General features: G+C 38.3%; 1 protein-coding gene across 1 annotated transcript in view; it reads left to right on the forward strand.

The window, feature by feature from the left end:
* The window catches only part of LGSN (lengsin, lens protein with glutamine synthetase domain), an 84,982-nt gene that overhangs the window by 50,033 nt on the left and 7,972 nt on the right, over window positions 1-26,977 (forward strand). Inside the window, exons 4-5 of the mRNA XM_046639783.1 lie at window positions 21,502-21,631; window positions 22,351-22,548. Coding sequence (XP_046495739.1) covers window positions 21,502-21,631; window positions 22,351-22,548 — 328 coding nt within the window. The remainder of the gene's footprint in view (window positions 1-21,501; window positions 21,632-22,350; window positions 22,549-26,977) is intronic.

Consider the following 26,977-nt stretch of genomic DNA (forward strand, 5'->3'; position numbering starts at 1 on the left):
GTCCCATTCGCTGTGTTCACTTATTTCTTTGGGAAGGCAAGAACTTTGTGTCTCATACATTGTTTTGTTACATATAACCTAGATAAACAGGATATAAAACCAGAATCCTTGTGATACAATTTACTGCTGCTGTTTCTCCAACAGGGAAAGAAGAGGGTTAATCTTTTCCTTAATTTGCATCTTTCGCTCCTCTAGTCCCGTTAAATAATTCATCAGAAGGCAGTAACTTAGTGGTAAACAACATACTGTTTCCCCCTGTTGGTAGTTAGTAAACTTTAGTTTCTGCAATCTGTTCTCATAAAATGAATCCCAGCATTCCTTTAATCATTTTAGTCACTCTTCTCTGGATCCGTTCAATTAGATTACATCTTTCTGGCAAGAGAAGTCCCTGGGTTGAACAGTCTTCCTGTGTGCTGTCTCAGAGACTGCTAGGCAGACTTGAATCTTCCACTCATGGCTCAACAGCTACGATCACTCTGACTGATACAGCCCTCTGAACGTAGGAGGCATTGAACAAATGCTTGTGAATGAAAAGTGTTGAATATCGACATACTGACAATTTATTATTTTTTCCCATTTATCTCCTAAGACCTTTACTAACATTTGATTTCATGAAAACTGATTTTAAGTAGCAGTAAGACTTTTAATGGATCTCATACTAATATCATGGATTTGATTACATACCATATGTCCAAACACAACAAGTGATTATGGTGGCTGCCCGCATAGTTAGCCTGTGATGCAGCTATTAGCCATGTGTGTACTGGACTGGCAATATGGATAAAGGAATGAATGAATGAACCAGCAAAGCACCAAGAATTTTCCAGTAAGACATAAAATATATGTATATGTATATAAATAAGTAAAATAATTGACTCTCTTATTCATGCAACTTGTTTATTCTTCAATACTTTCTAGTTTGAGTGAAGTTTAATATTTCATAAATTCTTAATATAATAAAATTCCCTCATTAAAATTACAATTATTCCAGAAAATTTATTTGATTTCTTGGACCTTAAATAGTACGTTTTTCAATCAATATTTTAAAAAACAAATCATAAATCAATCTGAGGAGAAAGATGTATATGCTTCATAAAAGACGCAAAGCATATCAGAAGAAAGAAAACTGCATTAAGCAAATAGCATTTATTCTTGCTTTTGCTGACTCTAAACAGAATATGAGGCAATCTCCCAAGTAAGAATTCTACCAGGAATACAGACCTTGACGAAAGGCGATTTTTGAAAACTAAGATTATTTTTGTTCATGTGTTTTCTCTAAATGTTTTACATTTAGTTTCAAAATGGCATATAATATGTATAGGATATATTATTACATACTTTCTTTTTATATAACAAAATGAAAACAAAGTCTCTTAAGGGATATTGTGAAGTATAAATGTGTATATTTGTTGATCAAATCCTCTCTATCAGGGGTTGGCAAACTGGCCACTGGCTGTTTTTGTAAATAAAGTTTCATTGAAACCCGACTGTGGTCATTTGTTTACATATTGTCTACGACTGCTGTCATCCTATAACAGCAAAGTTAAATACTCGAGATACAGACCTTGAGGCCCACAAAACTTAAAATGCTTACTGTCTGGGCTATACAAAAAAAAGCTTGTTGATCCCCGTTATTGGTTAAGAACCCAGGTTTATTCTTTAAATTCACATGTGCACGTTAATTATCTTTAAATGGTTTCTTTTAAGCATTCCTTTGCCCTCAAGGATTTTTTTTCTCTTTACAAAATTGAAAAAAAAATTAAATTAGCAATTTCTGAAAAAGGAGAGACACAAATATGTGAAATATATCTTCATTTCAAATTCTCTACAAATGCCATTTAAATTTTTTTCCTTTTTTCTCAAAAGATCAACTGTCTATGGATGGGAGAACCATCTATTTCTTCCATCTGAAGTCTTCAGTATTTAGGAATGATAAATATATGATAGCAAACATCACTCCTAAAAACTAAAAATCACTGGTGCCCTCCTAAAACAGACTGATAATCTGATTTTTGCTGCAAGTCATCAAATAAACTTCCTACTCAGATCAGGCAATTTTAGGCTAAGAAATGATATCAATAGAGTTTCCTTTAATTGTGTGTCACCCGATAGGCTCTCACTAAGGCAAAGGAACAAGGGTTAGTGAAATTGCCTCATCCATATATTTATGCATATATTTAAGCTTCTTTTCGGTGCTGCATTTGTTTTTAAAGCCTGAATTCCTTCCCATCTTGCCCTCCTGGTTGAGAGAGTGGACTCTGGGGCCAAGTTATTGGTGTTCCGATTCTGGTTATGCCACTTACTAGCTGTGGGGCTTCTGCAAGATGCTTCAGGTTTCTGTCCCTCAGTTAGCTCATCTGTAAAACAGGAGTAGTAAGAGTAGTACCTTCTTGGTTGTGGGGAGATTAAATGAGTTTGTGTCTGTAAGGCACTTAGAAGTTCACTTGTACACACTCAGAACTGTAAGTGTATCCTATTTTATCTACTACCATAATGTAGCAGTGCCAGATACTTGTAAAATTCCTAAAACTTTTGTTGTAATCACACACTTTCACAACTGGAGTAGAGGAAGCAGTGTGGACACTTCAGCTTCATCTGGGTCCCAGTCTCGAAGTAAAGAGGTTGATACACACCTTAGGCACATGGGCTTTCACTGAAGAAGCTCGATTAATGAGCCAAGGAAAGAGGTATTTTTGGAAGGTTTCTTTATTTGTTTCTTTCTCTAAAGTATGTTTACTTAATTAAAAACATATTACTTTAAAATTTTTGATCCATTAGAAATTTATGTATTTGTGATATAACATAAGACATACCAATGGACATGCGTTATGTGCTATTTAGGTTATCACCCACCATCCTGCATGATAGCCAGTACGCTATGGAAACCAAATTTTTCAAATGGACTTGGACTCTATTACTTCAGAGTATAGCGTCTTTATGTTTCTGTAAATTTTGTGTTTAGATTACAATGATTTGTTCTGCTGAAAAAATTATTCCTAAGTCATCTAGATATGGGTAGAAGATACAACTTACCTCTAATTCTGTCTACCATCTAGGAGGCAATGTGCTGGGAATATTGTGTTCTGTTTGTGAATCATGTAAATGTGTGAAGGGCTCTGACTTTACCTAAAAAATAATCATAAATATAAATTGTTACCTATTGGTGAAGATGTCCGACAATAGATGCTTTCAGTCCTTTTCCTAATAAAAGAAAGCACTTATGATCACGTCAGTGGCTGTGGTGATTGACTGGACCACAGAGGCTATCACTTGAATCTAAGTCATCATAAAAAGTTGATATAGCATGGCATAAGAGACGATTTGATCTTTGGCAAAACATACTTAATTCTCATCATAGAAATTTGGCATTTTTGTCTAGATAATAAATTCGATCTCCCTCATACATCATTTCATTTATTTAACAAAAGTATATTAATCTCTTATTATGAAATAGGCAGTATTCCAGGTACCCAAGTCACAAAATAGAATGCAAACGCTCTAAGAATTCACAGTGTAGGTGGGAGATATAAAGACAGGTAAAATACAGTAAGACATGGTAAGCACTATATAAAGCTATGTGAGAGTCACAAGATAGAGTGACTAACTATCGATAAATAAGACCTCTCATCCAAAAAAAAAGGAAAGAAAAATCAAGTAAATACAACAATTGAAAGAGCTGCTTTTTGAGAAAGAATATCAACAATTCATTCATTTCCATCCCCCAATTTTCATGTTTATTAAAGTTATATATGCCCATGGTTTAAAAACTCAAATAGTTCTTCACCCCACTTCTGTTTCCCCTTCCAAGACATCCATTCTCAATTTCTATAGCTGGATCTTTTTGGTTTAACTCATAATCTCTAAAAATTGTACTTATATTACTATGCTTTAAGTTTTTGGCATTAGCTATTGACTTCTCTCCTTGGATAAATGAGAATTTATCCCTCTTTCCTCCCTCCTTACTGAACACACGTGCACACTTTCAATTCCCCCAATCATCTCAATAAAATAATATTGCAACTTTAGTAGGATCAACATTTAGTATTTCCATTGTTATGATTATGTAAAGCTATTCACAGTTGAGCCATGTATTATTATTATATGATTATTTTTCCTTGCCCATATAGCTTTTTCTTTTCCATGGAGTTAATAATTGTCTCTTTGTTTTAGCTGCTTAGTATCCTATGGCTAAATTAGAAATTCAATATCAATTATTCCCAAAACATTCAGACATGAGGTATTTTGTTAATTTATTCTTCTTTAAAATTGTTTCTTGGCCTTTGTCCTGAAAATATCTGATAATACTTTTCTCTTGAGATTCAGCTGTCATTCTGAGATCTCACTTTATCACTTCCCGGGATTCCCTTTACTCTCCTCCATGTTGGATATCCTGTTACTTGGATTTCTGGTTTTCCTCTGCATTGGTTTCCTTGTTTGGAGAAACATATCCTTCATTAGTTTTCTGAGAAAGGGTATAAGAGTGGCATGTGAAACATGTCTTCATTTTGCTTTTCACCTGATAGTTTTGATTCAGTATGGAACTACGGGTTAGATATTTTCCCACAGGATTTTGAAAACTTCTCCATTGTCTTCCAGCTTCCAGTGTTGCCATTAAGAAGTCTGAGTTTATTCTGATTCCTCATCCTTTGTGTATGGTAGTGTTTTTAAATTTTATGATGGTGAGTCTTGATGTGTATCAATTTTAATCCATTTAGCTAGGCATTCAGTGTACCCTTTCATTCTGGAAACTCATGCCCTTCAATTCTGGGAAATTAATATTCTTGAAGCATTCCTCCCTTCTATTTTCTCTCTTATCTTTTTCTGAAACCCCTATTATTCACATGTTGGACCTCCTGGATTGCCATCTCTCATTTTTTTAAAATCTCTTCTATCCTATTTTCCATTTCGTTCTCTTGTTTCTCTTATTTCTGGAAAGTTCTGTGATGTACACTGGATTGGTTTTCGGTTTTCCTCATCGACTATTTAGAATTAGCTTTGTACCATCCAATTCTTTTTTCTGTTGTCCCATTTTCATTTTATTTTCTCCTTTTTTGCTTATGTCTTTAGTTAGATTTTTTTTTTGATCAGGCAAAAGTAAGTGCTTTTATTAAATCTAACATCTCTCCCCAAAGCCCTCATGTACTTTTAAAGAAAAGTCTATAAAGATAAAGGAGCTCTTTTATCCTAAACAATCAGGTAAAAAATTGATTGGTTAATCATGGAAGTCTTCTGAAATAAGGAATCATAAAAAAGTATACATACTTTAAACATTATTTTAAAATAAGTCATATAATTACATTGTATATAATTTATTAGCCAATGTATTGATTTTGGAACTGTGCCTTTTTTGTGTATGTATATATCCATTGATTTGAATCCATTGTCTTTCTTGCATAAAATATTATTGTAGTGCATTATATAACAATAATATAAGATTTTCGGGGCTGGCCCCGTGGCCGAGTGGTCAAGTTCGAGTGCTCCGCTGCAGGCGGCCCAGTGTTTCATTGGTTTGAATCCTGGGCGTGGACATGGCACTGCTCATCAGGCCACGCTTAGGCAGCATCCCACATGCCACAACTAGAAGGACCCACAACTAAGAATATACAACTATGTACCGGGAGTCTTTGGGGAGAAAAAGGGAAAAAAAAGAAAGAAAGAAAAAAAAAACCCTCATCATTAAAAAAAAACAATTTTCATTTTTTCATGACACAAGATCTTTAAAAAGACCATTATAAGACAATCTAAAAGGAAATTCTAAACTTCAAAAAATTTTCTTAATTTTTTATAGCTCTATCACCTGAACCAAGTTCTACAGAAATTTTTATGAGACAGGTACTGCTACAGACTGAATGTGCCCTCCCAACATTCATATATTGAAATCTAAGTTTCAGTGTGATGCTGTTTAGAGGTGGGGCCTTTGGGAAGTGGTTAGGTCGGGAGGGCCCTTATGAAAGAGGCCCCAGAGAGCTCCCTTGCCCCTTCCGCCATGTGAAGGTACAGCTAGAAGACAGTCATCTACGAACCAGGAAGGAGGCCCTCATAAGACCCCAAATCTGCTGCACCTTGATCTTGAACTTCCCAGCCTCCAGAACTATGAGAAGTAAATTTCCATTGTTTATAAGCCAGTCCACGGTATTTTGCTACAGCAGCCTGAGCTAAAACATATATCGTTTTCAAGTTTTCCTAAAACATTCAGCTTAGTTTTTAAGAAATATTAAATATCTTTATTTGTATTGGTTCACATAATATTTAATTAAACAGCATATGTGCAATAATCTGTGCAAGTAGGATAAAACAATTTTGAAAATAACTACAATTGATTTTTAGTAAGTATACAACTAGACTGATGGGAGAAAAATTTGGGGGGGACTTGTTAAAATAGCTAATCTCGAGGTTTAGAGTGAAGCAGGAGTCCAGTTATAATGAGGAGGGGGCTAAAGACAATTTGACTGGGAGGTTAGAAATGATGGGTTACAGCCCCAACGAGTACCACAGAGTTGGAAAGATGCTCAGTGGGGGTTATCACTGGAAATGCGAATCTCTGAATTAAGATCTGTCTGACTTATGATGTACAGCTTGTGACACTATTGTGCAGATAACACTGCTCTGCATGTGACACAAAAACTCTTTTTTTTTTTAAAGATTGGCACCTGAGCCAACAAATGTTGCCAATCTTCTTTTTTCTTTTTTTTTACTGCCCTTTTCTCCCCAAATCCCATCAGTACATAGTTGTACGTTTTAGTTGTGGGTCCTTCTAGTTGTGGCATATGGGCTGCCGCCTCGCCGTGACCTGATGAGTGGTGCCATGTCCACGCCCAGGATCCGAACCGGCAAAACCCTGGGCCACTGAAGCGGAGTGTGCAAACTTAACCACTCGGCCACGGGGCTGGCCCCCAAAAACTCTTATAAAAGAAGACTTAAAAAGATATAAAGGTAAGATGTAATTGTTTATCTAATTTATTTGTCAGAAATGTACCAACTCCATGTTTTACGATACAATTTTTCCATTTTATCTTGAACATTAGAATTAAGATTAACTATTAATTTGGAGGGTTAAGGAAAGAGGGTGTGGCTATGGATGCAAACAGCATTTAAATTGTTGTGTTTATATAAATAATATTGATTATCTGGAAAGTTCATCTATGATTTTTTATTTCATCTTGATTCTATAAAATAAATAGATGAGTTATTACAGTTCATAAACAGAATCAGTGTTTGGACTTCCAGGAAATTATGAAAAATCAATCTAGTGAACAGATAAATAGGCCCAATTTAGTTTGTGGAATTTTAAGAGAGAAACGGAAAACTCTTCAGATACTAAGTTTTGTAATTAAGAACAGAGAACAAAATTTGTCAGCCATATAGCAACTGTTAGAAACAATATGTTAGAATTCAATACTATGGTTTGATTAGAAAGAGACAAAGAGGGTAAACTGACAAGATACTGAAATTCATAAGGTAGAAAAGAGAGACAGGTGGAAAGATAAACAAAGAAACAAACGAAAAAGCAGAGTCACTACAGCAAACGTGAAATAATGACTATGCCGCTGCAGAAACAGAACAAGAGAGTCAGGCCTGGCTGATAGGGTGAAGTGTGGGCCTGGGCTTCCTCTCGCCTGGATTCCCAGATAGCAGCGATCAGCTATGGGGACTGTGCACTCACACATGGAAAATGCTTAGAGAGGGTTTGGTTTGATTCAGAAAAAGCACCTTCCATGCCCCACCAGCTGGACTTGAAATCACAACTGAAGGCAGTGAACTCCCTCTGAGAAGGCATTCCTCACTTCCTCTGAGTTAGGAGCATCCTGGGACTACGTGGGGCGGCCTGTAGATGATTCCATGTTCATTGTGGACAGCTGAGATGGGCTGGGGTTTGTCGGAGACTGACGTTTAGAGAATTGGAAAGGCTAAAGAAAGACGGCTGTAGTTATATAACGAAGGACCAGTATTAATTTAGAGGCCAGAAGGGACCCTAGAAAAGAAAATAAAAATGGGAATTACAAATGAATGCATCTTTGCCAGTGGTAAAAATCTGGGTCACTTACAGCTGTATTTTTCCATTTGTCTTTCTGTCTGTGGACTTTGATAGCATTGTTGTCTAATAAATGTGTCATCGTCTGAGCATCACAATAGATTTCATTCTAGAATACAATTGTATCTAACAAAATTCAGTAGGTCGGAGAAAAAGTCAATCAACAGTTTTAAGCTTTGTATGTCCTTTGTTCGTAGGGAGTCAGGCATAAATGAGCATTTGTCATTCGACTCTTCTAGCGCGCTGCTGGCATACTGTGCCTTGGGCATGACACATCAGACTCTGGTGTTTACCTTTTATTACCTGCCAGAGCCCTCTGGAAAGAACCTCCATGGAATTCAGCCTCTGCCGCTTTGTTTCCGGTACACATATAAATACACGTTGAAGAATTTATTGGGGATATTGTGGTTTCCCAAGCTGACAAATAAAAAAGTGTGAGATGAATGATGAAGGGGACCTTCCGGAGGAGGTATGAAGTTAATAATTAAAACATTATTTACCAAAATACTGACAGCAAATCTTCTTCTTATCCTATGTCAACTATTTGAGTGCCAGTATGAATAGGGGCAGCAGGATTATATTTTTTTTATGTCTGCTTTGGAGAAGTTTGTGAGGAAATTCTCTGCTACACGTTAAGTTTATAAATATAATAAAAACTAAATTCAGAAATTGCATTAGGAAAGTTCATTTAGTATGAATAATCATTTAAAATAATTTCATTAAGCACTGAGTTTCAGAAGCGTAAGGATGCTATAAAAATTTTTATGCCTATTTTGGTGGTTATTGACAGCACAATGTTTGTTTTTCTCAAAGCTTTTGTCTCATTTTTATAAAAATGCTTTGAGGTTAAATGACTGAAGGTGAGAACCCATTTTCAAGTTATGTTTGAAATGCACGGCATTTTAAATAGTGACTGCCATTCATCTGCACTGGAATATATTAAAATACTCGGTTGTCAGCAGACAGCATTTCTCATTAGTTCTTCATGTGTATGTATCCAACTTCTACTCCTGTATTTCTGATAGCCCATTCCGAAAGACTGAAAATGTGGAGTGGGAGGCATGCTGCGGTCAAGTCTGGGAGGATGTAGGTTTTCCTCAAGTGAAGTTAAGAAGATAAAATGCAGGAAGCATACCTACTATGTGTGCAAGACAGAGTGGTAGACCAGTTCATTGTGTTTGGAATAGTGGCATGTAGAGAATAGGTCTGATCCCCACTCCTCCACCTAGAGCACAAGACAGCTAAAAATCTAAGGACAAATGGCGTCACTGCTATGCATCAGGAGCACAAACAGTGTGCTTTGGGGTGGAGACGAGAACAAGTGTACTTTCCACCAGGAAACTAGGTAATGCTCGGTGAAGAAGGAATTCACCGAGGAGTAGCTGCGGCTTATCCAGTACTGCCCTGTCATTGTCAGAGCCATCAAATGATGGACGTGTTTGTGTAAGAGAACAAATTTATTTGAAAGCTAATTTGTAGCTGCAAATGATGGCTTAGGGAGAGTAAAGGTAATTAGTATGTGCCTCATTAGTTTTTTGAAATTCTGATTTCTAACTCTTTAACTTCTTGGACTAGATTTTACTACTCCTGAGCCCATGGCAGAACTGCGTTTTCTCCTCCACCTCCCGCATTTTTAGCCAAGGATTCCTGGTGACACAGCTTTGGTAAAAATCCCTAAGACCAGTCTAGACCAAACAGTGATTGTTGACTCAGGAGAAGAGAAAAACCAACAATAAGATTTTAAAGTACCCAATTTTCACAGCAAGCATCATCCTCTGGCCTTTGGGAAAAAGTTCCTTGATGACTAGGAGGGAACATCGTGTTTAACGGATGTAATAAAGCCGAGCCTTGGCTCCACTTGACCCCACTCTCCACTGAGTGACCCCCCGGGTGCTCTCCCTTGTGGAGTCATATTCTCAGGAAGAGAAAGAATAAGGGACGAGGGAGGGAGGCGGCTTGTGACATTCCTTTTCCAGTTAACTAATGTCTGGAAGAGTCCAGTGACTGTGTTCCACCCCAGATGCTGTGGTGACAGGAGCAGCGGCCGCCTGAGGTTAACTGCAGTCACGTGGCGCTGAGCCCGGGCTGGCGGCTTCGGAGGGCGGAGTGCGTGTGACGAGCCCCCGCAGGCCACTGCCCCACCGAGTCCACGCTTCGGCAGGATCTCCAGTAAAAATGCCGTCACTCATCTCAGATTTGGTATTTCCCTAAAGAACGTTTTACTGAGCTTCCCTATTCAAAACAATGTCATAAAGTCAGGCGTTCAGCCAAATCCTTAGCAGTGAACAGAAACTAGATCAAAAACACATTCTTATTCCCCAAAGTAGACCCTATGGGTGTCTGAAGCTGTGAAATTGGGGGAAATGACAGCACATCGTGAAAACTAAAATCTATGTATTAAGAGTCTGTGTGTGGGACTGAGCTGGGTGGTACCCAGGTGAGGCGGGGAAGAGTTAGTCGCTGCCCTGTAGGTGCTGCGACCCAACGCAGAAGACGCCTGCGCAGGTGGCCACGAAGGGCTGACCTGTCCACCTCAAGGAAGGAATGACGCCCTCTGGCTTGGGACCAAGGTCGTCCTGCTCTGCAGCCCGTGTCTGTGTGTGTGTGTGTGTGTGTGTGTGTGTGTGTATCGGGCCCTAAGTGCCGCTCTGAGGGAGGCTGTGCCTGACCTTCCAGGACAGAACTCAGGCTAGAGATGACCTACCCCAATTTACCCTACTTTCTCTGCTGTCTGCCATCCTCTGTGCAACTCTGTAAAGACCTCCTGGTTCTCTTTACATATTTTAAATGGGTTTTGTCTCTTAGGATGCAGGAGTTTCACTTTCAGATTTCAAAGTTTATAGTTCATTTTATATTTATTTTTATTTGCTTCAAATCGACCTCTTTCCAGTTCATTCAACGCCTCTCTCAAGACTAAAAGTGAGGTTTGTGTTTCACGGGCAGTGGGTAGGAGCACGCGCCCTGGAACCAGAATGCCGTGTTTTAATCCTGGCTCTGCTGCTCACCAGCTGTGTGACATTTGCAAATTATTAGACTTCTCTGTGCTTCCTTTGGACATTAAATAGTACCAACTGGAAGAGATTTTGTGAAGAGAGTGAGTTCCTATGTGTTAAGTGCTTAGAATAGTGCTTAAAACAGGGTGAGTACTCCTTAAAAAGGACTTCTTCATAAGAGGTACTTTATTATGTTGTAGGCTGACCAGTAATATCTCCCCTGAGTTTTCATTTTTACAGCCTTGAAAAGTTTTACTTACACTTTTCCCTTTTCACGGTAGAATTTATTTGCCTTTCTTTATGATAATAATAGCAATTATATGTGGTATACACTTATATAAATAAACACATATCTACTCACTTCCAGCCCATTGAGGCTTTCCCGAGGTACAGTAACAAGAACCATAGTTAGTATTCTAGTTACAGGCACATTATATATTTTTAAAAGATAGAATACCTTCTCCGGTCATATTTAAAATATTCTTTTTGATGAGGCCCAGGATTTTTATCTGCAGCAGCCTCTTTGTTGGTATCTTCACCGACAGCTCTATGACATTGCTAGATCTTATTTTACACTGGATTACAGAACCCACTATCATAAATATATATTATAAACTATATGTATATTTAAAGTTTTCTACAAGTCTACAAAGGTCTTCTTACCTTTGAAGCATTTTGTTGCTTTCCAGCCCATCCACAAAGCCTTCAAAAATTACTTTGATCCTATCGACACAGATAAATATATTTTTAGATGCAAAATCTTAATTTCCCTGGAAAATATGAAGATTTCTTTTTCAGTTCACTTATGAAAATGTAAAGTAAGACCAGGACTAGCACCAAGCTCAGGTAATTGACCCAACTTTTGGTTTCCTTTATTATTTTAGCTTCCTTTCTTATTTTAGCTTCCTATTATGAAAATAACATGGTGTTAGACCTTTATGAAAGCATTTGTTCTCTTCTCAGAAGCTATCGGTTAGGCATGCGTTTCTCATATAGAATGTTCTGTTCCAGACTTTGCATTCCCCTGTCCTCAGGTGAGTTTGCTCTGGGTTTGGTGCTGCTGTTGTGTATTTCGCCATCTTGTTGGGAATGGAAGCGAGATCCCAAATCTTCACAGGGGGAGCAGCTGCGTGTTTTTCCGGTGTGACACTTCTTTCACGCAGAGGCTTTCCACAGCGACAGTGTCTCTATGATTCTGGGTGGATGTGGATATATAGGTGGTGGAACTCTGTTCCACCTAAACTGCCAACGTGGATCTAATTCTTTGCTTGCAAAAGTGGTGAGCATCTTCGGTGGTAGAACCGGAAACTCTCTACGTCATCCCTGACATTTGACTATCTAACCCTCCACAAATGTGCCTGAGGATGAGAAAGCCGATACTTTCCCAAATAGCCCATCCCATTTTTTTGCCGGTTATTTGAGGTAAAATTCTGATTCTCTGTAACTTTCAAGAAACTTATCTACATTTTTCTTCTGTGCTTAGTTACCTCAAAGGACAGGGACGCTACTGAACTCTAAGTTGAAATGAGAAGTTTAAAAAAAAGCCTTGAATTTCCTGCTACTTTTTATATAAAATTGTTCAGCATTTAGTATTTTTATTTATTTGATGAGGAAGATTAGCCTTGAGCTGACATCCATTGCCAATCTTCCTATTTTTTTTTTTGCTTTTTTGCTTGAGCCCTGAGCTAAGATCTGTATCAATCTTCATCCGTTTTGCATGTGGGATGCCTCCACGGCATGGCTGATGAGTGGAGAAGGTGCACGACCAGGATCTGAACCCGCAAACCCGGGCTGCTGAAGCAGAGCCCAAGGAACTTTACTGGGCCACGGGGCCAGCCCTAGCATTTAGTATTTTTAAAGATGACATATTTTTAGTTTTCAATATTTTGTTGCCTGTAAAGTTTGTAAGCAGCACAAAGAAATGAAGGAAGAGTTTCAAACCGCACATTCGGATTTTGCTACTTTCTAGGTGTGAAGTCAACTGGGTTACTACGTCTTCCAGAGACTCAGGTGCCTCATCAGGAAAATGGTGCCAGTAGTACCTTCCTCATTCATCTAACACGTGTCCTCATACGCTTTTTTATCCTGGATTAATTTATGTTCCATGGAACAAGAAATAATTTATTGCTCCTGGAACTTCTAGACTTATGACTGGCCTATTCTAGGTATTCTCTAAGTACTTGTTGAATAAAGTAATGAATTTCACACAAAGCAGAGTGGCCACTTGTTAACAAGGGGTATGAATATACCATAGCTATTCTCCTCAACTTCTATTTTCAGTATATTTCAAAATTTGTCTAGTTCCAATCAGTATTGACACATTAAATCTTTACCAGAGACAATTATTAAAGAACTTATAATAGAAAATGAGCCATTACAAGAATAATTTGTAGTAACAAGCTTGTTCTGAAAATATTTACTTGTTAAAAATCTAAAGGCTAGGGAAAAACAAAGGACTTTTATTGTTTTTTTAGTTTTCCATTTTACTTTATGAGTGTCTGTACCTTTGAATTTTTGCAATGAGGATTATCAAGTTTTCAAATAAGCTCCAAATGATGCTTATTTATGTGGTTGGTGACCCAGATAACTACAAGGAGAATACTTTGGGCAGAGTCTTGGGTAAGACACGGAATAGAACAGAGTGTACAAATGTAGTTAACTACCAGGACTATAGACAGTAAATATTATGTAATTTTGGTTCCTTTTAATGTCTCTGAGTTTTCTTTATTTTCTTTTGTATTGTTTCTTAATGTTTAGAAAATTCTTTTGAAATATCAGCATTTTTTGCTATGTTATGAGGAAGCATAGGAAATAAGAATTTGTCCATGTCACAAAGGGAGTGATCATAATCTTAAAGATAAGATGTGGTTTTGACGATAAATATAGTGAAAAAATCGTGAAGGAAGGGAGAGAATAATGGGGTAAAGAGATAGAGTCATTGCAGAGCATCTTGTTACCAGATTCTACCACTTATTGGGAGAACTTAATCTTCCTGAGTCTACGTCATCTGAAAAGCACTCATTAAATGTTAATGATTCCTTTCCTCCTCTCCTCCTCCTAATTTTCCTCTTCCTCCTATTTTCCCTCTCCTCTCCTCTTTCTTCTAACATTCTGTCTTCTTTTCTTCCTCTTAGAGAGGAAGATATACTGAAGTTAATCCCTTTATTTCAACTCTAGTTTCCCTTCTTTCTGCCCTTTCAGGGACCTTGATTGATCTTTTTTCTCCTCTCTTCAACATCTTCTTTATTGGCAACTTTCATTAAACATTTAAATAAGTGTGAGTCTTTTGTTCCTAAAAGCAACATAAACTTTTCTTGGACCTCTGTGTACTCCCCCAGTGGCCATCCTCTCTGTCTTCTTCTCTTCGTACTTTTGAGTTGTATATACAGACTGTCTCCACTTGATAATAAAGGACACTTCTGATGTGCTTCTTGGGCAAAGCATCTCTCGTTCTTCCTCAACTCACTGCATTCTGGCTCACATTTTTCCATGGAAACTGCTTTTACCAAGGTCACTAGTGACCTGGGTTGCAAAATACAATGGACAAGTCTTAATACCAACCTTATTTATCATTTCAGTAGCATGGCCTATTGGTCCTCTCTTCTGTTAACACAGCTTGTATCTCTTGGTTTCAATGAAACCACTCTGTCCCAGCTTTTTCTTTCACCTTCTGGTCATTTGGTCATTTCTTCTCTGACTACTCTCTAGGATTCTGTTCCTTTGTTTACTCATTAAATATTGTTGTTTCTCAGTTCTATCTTAGTCCTCTTGTTTTCTTAGCCTCTGCTCTTTCCTTAATGATTCCAACCACTGTCAGGGCTATGCTTTTCCCCTCCATTTTATCATTTGGATTCAGACTCATATGACCAATGCTTGCTGGATGCCTCCAGATGACACAGTTAGCTTAGATTCCATTGGCATAAAACAGAACCCAGCAACTCCCCTGTCAGGCCTCCTCCTTATTCCAGGTTTCCTAGTGATAAACCTGACTGTTATCTTCGACCCTTCTTTCTCCTTTACCTCCTATATCCAGTCAATCACCAAACTGCGAAATCTACCTCCCAAATATGTCTATAGTACGCTCATTTTTTCCAATCCCCACAGCCATTGTCCTAGTTCAGATCAGTATAATCTCTACCCTAGATTGTCCAAGTGGGTACTGGGGGTTTATGTAGTTCTTTGTTTCATGGCTGTGGTGGTTCTTAATTCTAGAAAGGGCACCTAAATATATACTTGGCACTTAAGGAATCACAATATTTGGGCTAAACTAATCGTTGCTTTTGGTTTGGGGAAAAAAGTATGTAACTGAAAGAAAACTACTTTAATGATACATGAGAAGTATTTTACATGAAGCATGAAGTGAGATCTCTAAGAGGAAACAAGACAGTCTGCCAATTGTGATGAAGAAGACAATAATTATGAGTTTTTTGAAGAGGTTACAAGGTTTAATAAGGCATCGACTTTCATAGAGATTTAAAAAAATGAATCATCTTTGAGTGGGGTCACTACAGCTAATTGTCCAGGGGGTTAATTTTGAGCTGTGACCAGAAGAGTAGATAACTGTCTCACTGGGATAGGCTAGATAATCAATAAGAACTCTGGGAGAAGGAAGCAACGTGGGCCAGAAGAATGATAAAACTAGTTTTGTACAGATGGAGATACGGTTTGTGTGTGCAAATGGCCAGCTACGGAGCCTGCAGAGGTGGGTGACCCTGGATTATGCAGGGCCTCAGAGGATGCTAACTGAACTTTTCCTGAAGGTGATGGGAAATTGTGTAAGTATCCTATGCAGAGCAATAAGACCAAAATTGTGATTTAAGGAAGTACCATGGGCAGTAGTCTGCAGGGTGGGTGGGAGAATGGAAACACAGAAAGCAGGGACAACAGTTTGGTAAGGATTGTGGTGGCCCATGTGACAAAAGGTGGGAAATGGATGCTCTTTTTAAATGGTGAATTCATTGAACAGAGTTACTGCAATGTATTTAACTCTTCCTACTTGAATCTATTCTGCTTTCAAGTTTTCACTGTTATAGCAAAGGCGGCAATGGGCATGCATCTAACTTTATGTATTTTGGGTCATTTTCTTAGACCACTTTGCCAGAAGTAGGAATAGTGGTGAATGGGTATTGATATGTTTAGATTAGTTGATGCAAGTTTGTGATGTGTTCTTTGAAATATCTCTTCTGTAAATATTTTGAGTACATTTTCTTCTCTTTTTCTTTAAGGAACACACTTTAAGGAAACTGAAGGTACCTTCTTTTCTCTGTGACATATTCTTTTAAATTTGATAATAATTGATCCTTTTTTCCCATCATTTCTAACAGAGGCTAAAATTTGATGAGATCTTTTGGGCTTGCTTTCTTTTTTGTGCATCAACATCATTAACGAAATCAGAGTGTTTGGTAAATGCATTAACAATTATACCTCAGACTATAACCAGTACACATGGGTCAAAACAAATGTTTTTAAAATACTGACATTAGAAAAGTAACTGTTAGAGATAATTAAAAGTAAATGAATAAAATCAGTGATATTTACACTCTAAATAACACTGATTAATATATTGGAAGGAAACTTATTAGGTCAAATTAGGGTCGAAATTTAATGCTTGGCGGAATGCCTTTAGGTTAAGCCTCTTTTAGTTAATTCGTTCAAGCCACTGAGTTGAAATGCAAAATGACAAACTTATATTAAGCCATAAAAACAGCTTTCAAAAGAAACACTGTAATGAGAAAAACATGAATTATGAAAATATCTTTTAATATAAAACAGTCTTTAAGGCCATTCCTGTGTCTGAGACAAGGGTGCCATCTGATGAAATGATAGCAGAAAATTTTCTGAAGTGGGGAAAGCTTCTCTGGTGGAAATGTCAAAAGAAATCAGAATCAACCTGTTGCAGTAGAATTTTGAGATTGTCTAAATTAAGCATGAATTAGATTTGCATATTTATGCCATGCCATCAAAATGAAATTGCATATCTGTGCTCATGCTCATGGTTCTTCCAACCTTGCCTGCTTCACCCCTCTCTATCTTCAGCTCAAATGTTCCCTCTTCTGTTTAAGTTTGGCTTAGTTTCCCTGGCTGTCTGAAGACTCTACTATAAAATATTCTGCCTGTTTAGTAAAGTCCAAGCACGAGTATATTGGTCACAGCGCCCCCTCTGAGAACCCTCAGACTGTTTGACATACTCTGACCTCTCCGAGAGGTTCCCCTGGTTTATCGTGTTCAGAATCTAGAGCTGCTTAGATTAGGGATTAGAGCCTGAGTCAGTGAGAGCCATCTCCCATGAGGTAACCTAGAATGAGGCATTTTCCCAACAGAGAACCCCAGTAATGCATGGCACCTGGATAATAATCATGACTGACACCTATTTAGTACTTAACTATGCATCAGGCACTGCTTGCCTATCATAATGATGCAACTAGGAGATTTGTCGGTTGAAACTATATTGCTGGCTGCTTGATAAATAGTGAAAATTTTCTAAACTGGTTGGTAAACAGCTGTTGACAAGAGTTCCTTAGTGGTCCCCCCCAACCCTCCAAACTTCCGTTGCTGTCCTACTGTTCCCCTGGGGCCTGTGGAACTCTCCACAATCCATCAACTAAAGAGTCAGCATCTGACCTGCAGGGGCATTCTGGTCGATGGTATTCACTAGAGTTGCATTAAGTACTAACCCTCTGGAGCCCAATTGCCTGAGTTCAAAACTTAGCTCCACCACTTACAAGATGTGTGATTTTGAGCTAGTTAATTAGTCGTTCTTTGACTCAGTCTTCCTCATCTCTAAATTTAGGATGATAAAGTATTTATCTCAAGGGGTTGTTTTGAGACTAAATGAATTAACACATGCAATGCATTTAGAAGATGCATGACACGTAGTAGGTACAATAAAAATGTTTGTTATTTTCATTAGCTGTACTAACAGTTAAATGTTTTGACCATCACCTCTCAGTACCACACTAACTACCGCTGCTGGGGACAAGATGGGTGGGCACTGCTGCCTTCACTGTGCCCCGGGGCCCTCTAGAATTGCTCCATATTCCAAACAGCATTCCAGTCTTTTGGAGAGCTGGCTCTGTGGTAGTTAAGAAACTTTCTTGCCTTCTTTGCTCCTTACCCTACACTTTAAATTAATTGCCAACATTTAAAAATCATAAAATTGTACATAAAAATCCAGATTTCTGGCATTCCTTGGATATTTGGAAAACTGGCGACACTGGGGTCACATTTTGTCACGGCGATGATCAGCTGGAGCCCTGTGTTGTCTCCTTCCTGGGCAGGAGTATCAACTCTGGTGTCCACCATCCAGTCCACTGCATCTCTTTGTTATCTGCCTGCTATTTGAGTTTGCTGTCTCTGAACTAGGGTGACCTAACCATGTCTCTTTCTCTACAACATAGAAGCCTTCAACTTCCACAACAACACTTTGTTGCGTGTACTAGACCGTAAGATTCTTTATGAAAGGGACCACATTGCGTTTGTTTTTATGTCTTTGACTTTGCCTGACTCACAGGAGGTTACCCACAGTCCTCACTGTTCGGACTGATGAAGTTTAAACTGGTGGTGACTTGACCTAAGATGGTTTTAACCCTTTCACAGGCAACAGTTATAAGAAAACATAAAACTGTGAAAGAATGTATAATTGAGGAAGTTGAGTGAACAAGTTTTATGAGTCACACAAATAACATTATATAAGGGAAGTGAATTCCATCCCATTCAACTGTCTGGCTGTGGTGATGTGGGAAGCTCCGCAGATACTGCTCTTCCTGGGCAGTCATACGACCTTGAATAAAGCATTTAACCCTTGTGGACCTATTTCTTACTTGGCAAAAATGTAGGTAATAATAAATGTCCCCTGGATGTTGTGAATATGAAATGAGATATAAAATATTGTGTGGTGATGAACATGCCTGTAAAATGTTAATATACTTGCTGGGAATGATTATATTTATAGTAGTTTTTACAGGTGAAAATCCCAAGGCTCCACAAGGACTTGCTACTTAGTGGAGAAGTCAGAATTAGAACCCAAATCGTGTGAATCTTGGCTAGTAGCTTTTTTAATGAAACATCATTTGCATTGTAACTAAACGTAATTGAAGGATTAAGGAGAATAGAAATACTCTACTGAAGGTGGAATAAACCAGGGGGCTACTAATTTGTTTCGGCTATTATAGCTCTGTCTATAGTCTGATCACCCTAGTGTATAAAAGAAAATGAAAGAATTGAGCTAAATGTATTCTTCATAAAAAAATGTTTTTTGAGCCTCTATTATGGAGTCAGAGGCAGGTTGTAGACTTAGTTCTTGGGCTTTTATTGGTGAAATTCTCAGGTTAGTACATAGGTGAATTGTCTGTTTTTTTCTTAAGAAACTTTCCCTTTTGGTCTGCTTTATATGAAGACAGGTGAATGTTACTAAAATGAACTTTCTCTGGGCTTGAGTCTCTGGTGTTTAGGAAGCAGAATGGCATTTTGGACATCAGAGGACCCGTTTGTAAACTGTGTCTTTCATTCCCTCTTGTGGTCTTGGGCCAGTTATTTTGGGTCTCACTTTTCTGTTTGTAAAATGGAGATTCTCCTACCTTAAGAGTTATGCTGAAGAAATGTGCCTGACAAAGAGCTCAGTTTTAGCACATTGTTATTCAAATGCAAGTTAGAGTTTGAACCTAGAAGAAATCTTAAATTCATCTCAATTGATTTCCTTCAATCTGCAGATGAGGAAATCCCTAATAGGTCAACCTACTACCAATGTTAGTCTGCTTCATTTCCCTTGATATTAATATGCCTGGCCAAGTATTTCCTTTTCTAAGTGAGATTTCTTTAGGAAAAAACAGAGACGTGTACATATAAAAACATTTACCAAAAATACAATCATATAATGTATATTTCTGACAATGCAATTTTAGAAATGGTGGGTATGTAAAATAAGGCTAGTATATCACTGTCAGAATTCTATCAGAAATGTGTTGGGAAAATTTACTCAAATATTTGAATAAAATCATAAACTACTAGAAAAAAATAAACTACTCTATCTCACAATAAATATCATATGATTCAAATATAAGATTATCTGGAGTTGGGGGGCCGGCCCCATGGCCGAGTGTTTAAGTTCGCGCACTCTGCTTCGGCGGCCCAGGGTTTCACCTGTTTGGATCCTGGGCGTGGACATGGCACTGCTCATCAAGCCACGCTGAGGAGGCATCCCACATGCTACAACTAGAAGGACCCACAACTAAAAAAATTGCACAACTATGTACCTGGGGACTTTGGGGAGAAAAAGGAAAAATAAAATCTTAAAAAAAAAAGATTATCTGGAGTGAAAGACACCACAATTTTCTAAGTGAAACTTTAAAGTAACAAAAAAGTCTTAATCCTGTGAAATATATCTCTGTTAATATAGCATCAATAATAACAATGTATCATAATTACGTATAAGTGCAAAAAAGTGAAATTCTTTGTTTCTTCTTTTAGCCTTTGGAGGCTAAACTGGTGTTATTGACCATGAGTAGATCTGTTCCCCAGCACCCACTCTGGACATGTATTTATATAACTTGTTGCCAGATACGGCAGCTCTCAGAGCTGGCTCTTGAAAAGGACAATGGCTCAGAACATTTTAAATGTAGTTTTTGACACTGACCCTGCTATTTTCCTCTTCCCTCAAACCATAATGAGAAGTTTGTAAAAACAGTGAAAAATACCAGTGTCAGTGTTTTTTTCTGGACATTTTTGTTTTCTCAGTGTTAGCTCTGGGAGTGCAGGGGGATTCTGTCCACCATCGGTGCGGACTCCCCATCTCTCCAGCCCCAGCCCTGCCTCACTGCCCAGCTGCCTGCTGGGAAGCTCCATCTAGGGCTCATGTCAAAGATTAGAACTAAAGTGTAGAAGTCAGCTTATTTTGTTTTAAAATGTTTTTCTTTAGGTTTTCCCAAGCTATAAAGCAGCTTGCCTATGATGTTGGTTTTGCACATATAAAACACAGTCATGAAACATTTTATGAATGCAAGTGATTTCTTAAAGTAAATATTGATGCAATAGGGATGAGGGTTAGGAAAAAGAGAGGAGAGAATCTAATTCCTCAGGTACTTATGCCTCTGGTCAAAAATGAAAGAAATCATAAAAAGAAGACTTTCTAGCTGAAGTGAGTTTGGAAAAAATATTTACAAATAAATAATATAAAATATCCCAGAGTAAAAAAATAAAGATAGAAATCTTGACTAGTTGGACAAGATGTTAAATTATTTCATGATATTTTCTGTGCCACATATAAAAGAAGATTCAGTGAATCCAGTCTATCAGCAGAACGTTGGGCTTCTTAATTTTAAATTATTCACGTGAATGTGGAAATGACAAAATTTACCTCATTATAAGAGTTTGCCATACTCATTTTAAAATATACCTATCCAATCATCATACCTTCTTGACATCCAAATTCAGTTGTATGCATGATCTGCTATTTGGCTTTTTGTTTGTTAATTATTACAGGATGCAAGAGATGAAGGTAATGATACGGAAGCCAGCAAGATGAGTAAATTAAGAAGGACCAGAAAGAAAGTCACTAAAACACATGCTTTTCCAACTGAAATAGGAGAAATGGATATATCTAACTCAAAAGGTATCTTGCTACTATGATCCCTCAAGAATATGTGGTCAATGACAATCTCTATTTGGTCTTCCTTTTCATAAAGCATTTTCTTTTCTTCTATGGGAGAAGCAAAAACATAGAAATAAAATTTATTCCTACACAGGCAACATGAAAGATGGCCAATTCAGGCTTACAAAGTAAATATATAAAAATAATCAATCAAAACGTTCAGAATTTAAAGGGGGTAGAGCTAAGAGGATAGTGGTGGGAAAAAAGAAAGAGGACAAGAGAAGAAACATACGAGTAAGAGGAGAAGTCCGTTTCTGCTCTGAGAATGAGCACAAAGATCATTAGTAGGATTTGGGACAGCCATGATAAAGCTGTGGGGCAAGTCTTCATATCAGATGTTGGAATTCTAACTAGACTCCAGGGAACCTGAAACAGTGTTGAAGCTAAGAGTTATTCTAGACGACAGGCTCAGGCCTAGGAACAGTAGTATTCCAAGGCAGGGGCAGTGGGAATGGCCAGTGCACGGCAACAATAAAAAGCAATCAGAACTTTTGTAGATTTTATTATTGTTTTTAAATTTTCTATGGCCTGCAATCAGTGCAGACTACATCCATTGCCCCTTATTTTGTATGTCACTGCCTAGGCATAAGTTATTTTCTCAAGTACTCCTTTCCATACAGTGTGGAAAGACAGTTGAAAGCAATGGCAAAATGTTTTAACATTTTTCTTTATTACTCCAGAAAGGATCAGAAATCAAATGGTGTGCCAGAAATTGGCAGATATGAGCAGACTAGTTGTGGGACATGATTCTGCTGAAACTCATCTGCCACAAGATGACCCAGACTCCCAAGATCAGACAATAGTGGTAAAACCATCGCACCTCAAAACACCAGCCAACGCTTCTGGTGGCGATTTTAACTCAGACTCCAGCTACACTGGTAAGGACTCTGGGACAAATTGGCACATGGTTCTGGCCACTAATTCCAAATTTATATTTGAATTAGAGATAAGGTGATGTTGGTTGAGGAATACTAGCTTGGGAGTCAGGATACTTAAAGGAATTTGTGCACCTATCATGTATAAAGTGCTTTACAGTTTTTTTTGCCCACTAGGCTGCTATCTGGAAAGTGGAGGGGCTGCAACGGATGGTCTCTCAAGTCTTTTCTAAAGTGAAATTCTGTTATTCTAAATTTATGGCTTATTAATAGTGATATAGCTAGTATGGTCTTTGAATGTATTGGTTAAAAGTCTCTGGGATCCAAGTGATAAGAAATACTTAAAAAGAGATATTTATTCCATGAGGGAATCCGTGATGAAAGAGTTGAACAAACAAGGTTTGGAAATATAGCCGGGTGTGAAGGTAGAGGGACAGCATCCCTCAGGCTACTCTCACTTCTGACACCAATTGCAAGTTTGAGAGTTCCCAAGACTAACTTCAATTTTAATAATTAGCTATAAGCATTCACCAAACTCACTAGTGAAAACTATTATACTCAAGGTTATGGTTCACTACAGTGAAGGAATACAGATTAAAATCAACCAAGGGAAGAGACTCATGATGGAGAGTCCTGGCAAGTTCTAAGCATAGAGCTTCCTCTCGTCTTCCCTCAGTGGAGTCAAAGACTGCACTATTCTCTTGGCAACGATGTGTGACAATATGAATGGAGTATTACCAACCAGGGAAGCTCACCCAAGTCTTGTTGTCCAGAGTCTTTATAGGGTCTCCACAGTCAACTGGTCACATTGTTGACCTCAGTCTCCAGCCCTGCTGGCGATCAAGCTGATACCACATGACTCAACAATAAATGACATTGCTAGACTTACTAGTGTGGCCAGAGGCCCCAGGTAAATAAAGACACTCTTCTCAGGTAGGATGTTCCAAGGGCTTAGAGATTACCTCCCAGGGCCCAAAGGTAAAGGCCAGAACTCTCCTTGGTCAAGGTTAAATTCTTCACTATACACAGGCCTAAGGAGGAAGTAGAGCCCGGACATGAACACTATTGGGACTCCATAGGTATGAGTTTTCTATTGCCACCATGATACATTACCACAAACTTAGCATCATAAAAGAACACAACCCATTCTCTCACAGTTCTGTTTGCCAGAGTCTGGGTTGGCTTAGCTTATTTCTCTGCTTCAGGTTCTGCAAGGCCAAAATGAAGGTGTTGGCCATCTGGGTTCTTAGCCAAAGACTCTAGGCAACAATGCGCTTCCCAGTGCATTTAGTTTGTTGGGAGGATCCAGTTCCTTGTGTTTGTAGGGCTGAGGTTCCTATTTCCTTGCTGGCAGTCAGCCAGGGTGACCCTTGTCTCCCAGAATCCTCTCTGATTCTGTATCTCAGAGTCAGCAGTGTTTCAAGTTCTTCTCATGTTTGGAATCTCCAAATTCCCCTTCTTCCACACCTCTTTTCCGCCTACAGCTAGAGAAAGTTCTCTGTTTTTAAGGGCTCACCTGGATAATTCAAGACAGCATCCCTTCTTCAGGTCCAAACACTGGCAAGACTAATAAGGAAACAGCTGCTGGCTACATTGGCTTTTCCACAAACCGCTTATGACCTTTGTTTTATACAGTTTTAGCCATGAAAGAAAGACAGAATTTACCATTTCTTAGTGTTGAGTCAAAAAATCTAAGGAAACAACTTGTGTTATGAGCTCTGTTTGTACCAGTAAACTATGCCTAGGAGTGCGGGTACCATTATTGACTCAGCTTGGTTAATTCAGAAGCTCCCTCTGTGGCCCAGGGCTAGTCAAGTCTTCCAGACCCTAAGGACCAAAAAGTTTACAACCAAACAAACCACCCACACTTAATTTAAAAATAAATACAAAAATCAACCCCCAAAATATGTGTAAGGAATTTCAACATGGTATTTTCTTCTCTGTGAGAAGAAAAAGAATATATTTTTTAAAATAATTTTTTTATTCTTAATAAAATAATATATATATTTTAAAAATAATATACTTTTTCAAAGCAAAGCTCCTTTCTCTCCTTTTATTGTTTTTCTTTCGTCCCTTTTTTGTATCAAGTCGCTCTGCCTCCTGGGCTTGCCAACCCCACTGGGCTAACGTGATGTGGACGGAGGCTTGGGTCGCCTTTGTGATAACAGGGTGGTTCTCAGAGTGGCCATGTGGATGACGGAGGGCAGGCCTGGGAAAGGAGTGTGACAGATCATGCCTGCATCCCTTAAGCTGAACGTGTTACACAGTGTACTCTCCAATGTGCTTTGCCCTCTGTGAATTGATATTTCTGAGATCCCAAATGCCTATTCAATCTGCCTTTTGTAAGTAATCATGGCTTGTTCTCTATAACTGAAATATATCCTCATTGTCACTGAATGAACACAGACAACATTTCTCCAAAGTCTTCGAGTTGCTGTGGTGCTTTGAGGGTTTTTCTTTTTCAGTTTTCTTATTTTTTCCCCTAAACACTCAGAGCAGTAAAACGTCCTCTATAAAAGCACATTGATTTAATTTATTAGTCCTCTGAGTGGATGGGAAAGGAGAACACCTCCCAGGAACCACACTGTAAGAAAAACAAATAAGCCCCTGAACTGGCAATTGTCTGCCTGCTGTTCATCATGCGCATCTGGGACGGGCTGACCAAGAGGTTTAACTGTAACTAACCAGGGCGATCTATTTGAAGAAAAGAAGTTCAGACAATGATGCACAAGATCAGTTGATGCCTTGAAAATGAAATTAGATTAGATAGGGTTCTCATGTTTGGTGAGAGAACAGACCTTTTAAATAACAAATTGATACTTAGGAAATATACCAAAATATGTGGCGCCAACTTTTCCATGTTAATTAGACAAGGTCAAGTCACACAGGCTGTATTAACTAATTAATTAGATCACACACCCACTTATTGAAGGAAGAGTCAGTGGGAACCTCTGAACGCCTGTACTGCTGCAGGTACTGGGATACAGAAGCAAATAGAGCTGAGCACCTGCTCCCTGGAGCTGACGTGCAAGTGGGAAAGACACAGAGCACACATGTGATCATATAGTATGGCAGAGGGCAGCAAGGACTCTGAAGAAAACGGAAACAGGATGATATACCGTTATGGGCTGAACTGTGTCTCGTCAAAATTCATATATTGAAGTCCTAACCCCTAGTACCTCACAATGTGACTGCATTTGGACATGGGATTTTAAAAGAGGTCATTAATGTTGAATGAGTTCTGTAGGGTGGGCCCTAATCCAATAGGACTGGTGTCTTCATAAGAAGAGACTAGGACACACACACAGAGGGAAGACCTTGTGAAGAAGATGTCTGTCTACAAGCCAAGGAGAGGCGTCTCAGAAGAAACCAAACCTGCTGATACCTTGATCTTGGACTTCCATCTTCCTCCCCTGTAAGAAAATTAATTTCTGTTGAAGCCACCTGGTCTGTGGTATTTGCTATGGCAGCCCTAGCAAACGCATACGTATACTCACTGTCCAGCCATGATGCAACTTGATGATCTTAAAGAGTCGGTGGTTAGGCCTGTCCCCATTGTGGTTGAATCTCATAGAATTAATACGCCAGGTGATTATGTTTTATTTTTTTTTCAGCACTTTTCACCATGGTAAATTATCCCACCTTTGCATTTGATGGCATGTTTATTGTCTATAGACCCTTCACTCAATAACATAAAGGTCTTTGAGGGCAGGGCTTTTTCTGGCTGCTTTCTAGATATATGTCCAGTATAAATAGTATGTGGTAACTAAAAAAAAAATCTATCTTGAGTGGATAAATATTTTTCTTACTTTAGAATAACACATATTTACCATAGAAACTTTAGAAGATACAGGTAAGGCAAAGAACTAATAAGATTACCTGTGGTCATATTACTGATGAACCAATAAAATGACCTTACTCCTTTAGTAGGAGATGCTTTCTGATTTTTTTTTTATGTTGTTAAAATGTTGATAGCTTATATATAATTGCTTATTATGTTTAGAATACTGATTATCTAACATTTTCCATATTTTAAAATGCTTATACATTTTATTTTCTTTAAGGAGAATTATTCAGCTTGGGCAGAACACCCAACAGTTCAGAATAGGTTGCAACTCAGCAACTGCTAACTTAGCCCAAAACATTGTAATTGCTACAGCTGAACTCTTTGTGTGAGGTAGAAGGTCGTTATACAGCCGCAGGAGTCTCAGAGCAGCCAAATGGATCACTGACGGGACATTTTCTCTAATATATTTGCATAGGTGGAACCAGTCATTTGTCTTCCTCATGCTTCATGGACTTAAAATCTACTTCATCTATGTTTTTAAACTGTCAATCTTTATGCTTGTTTTTAAAGCCTAATTATATCTTGAAAAAGGACACTCAGGTATCATTTTAAAATTATAGCTGCTCACCATCAGTGATGTGACAG

Source organism: Equus quagga, chromosome 15 (assembly GCF_021613505.1).
Source record: "Equus quagga isolate Etosha38 chromosome 15, UCLA_HA_Equagga_1.0, whole genome shotgun sequence".
Classification (NCBI taxonomy): Eukaryota; Metazoa; Chordata; class Mammalia; order Perissodactyla; family Equidae; genus Equus; species Equus quagga.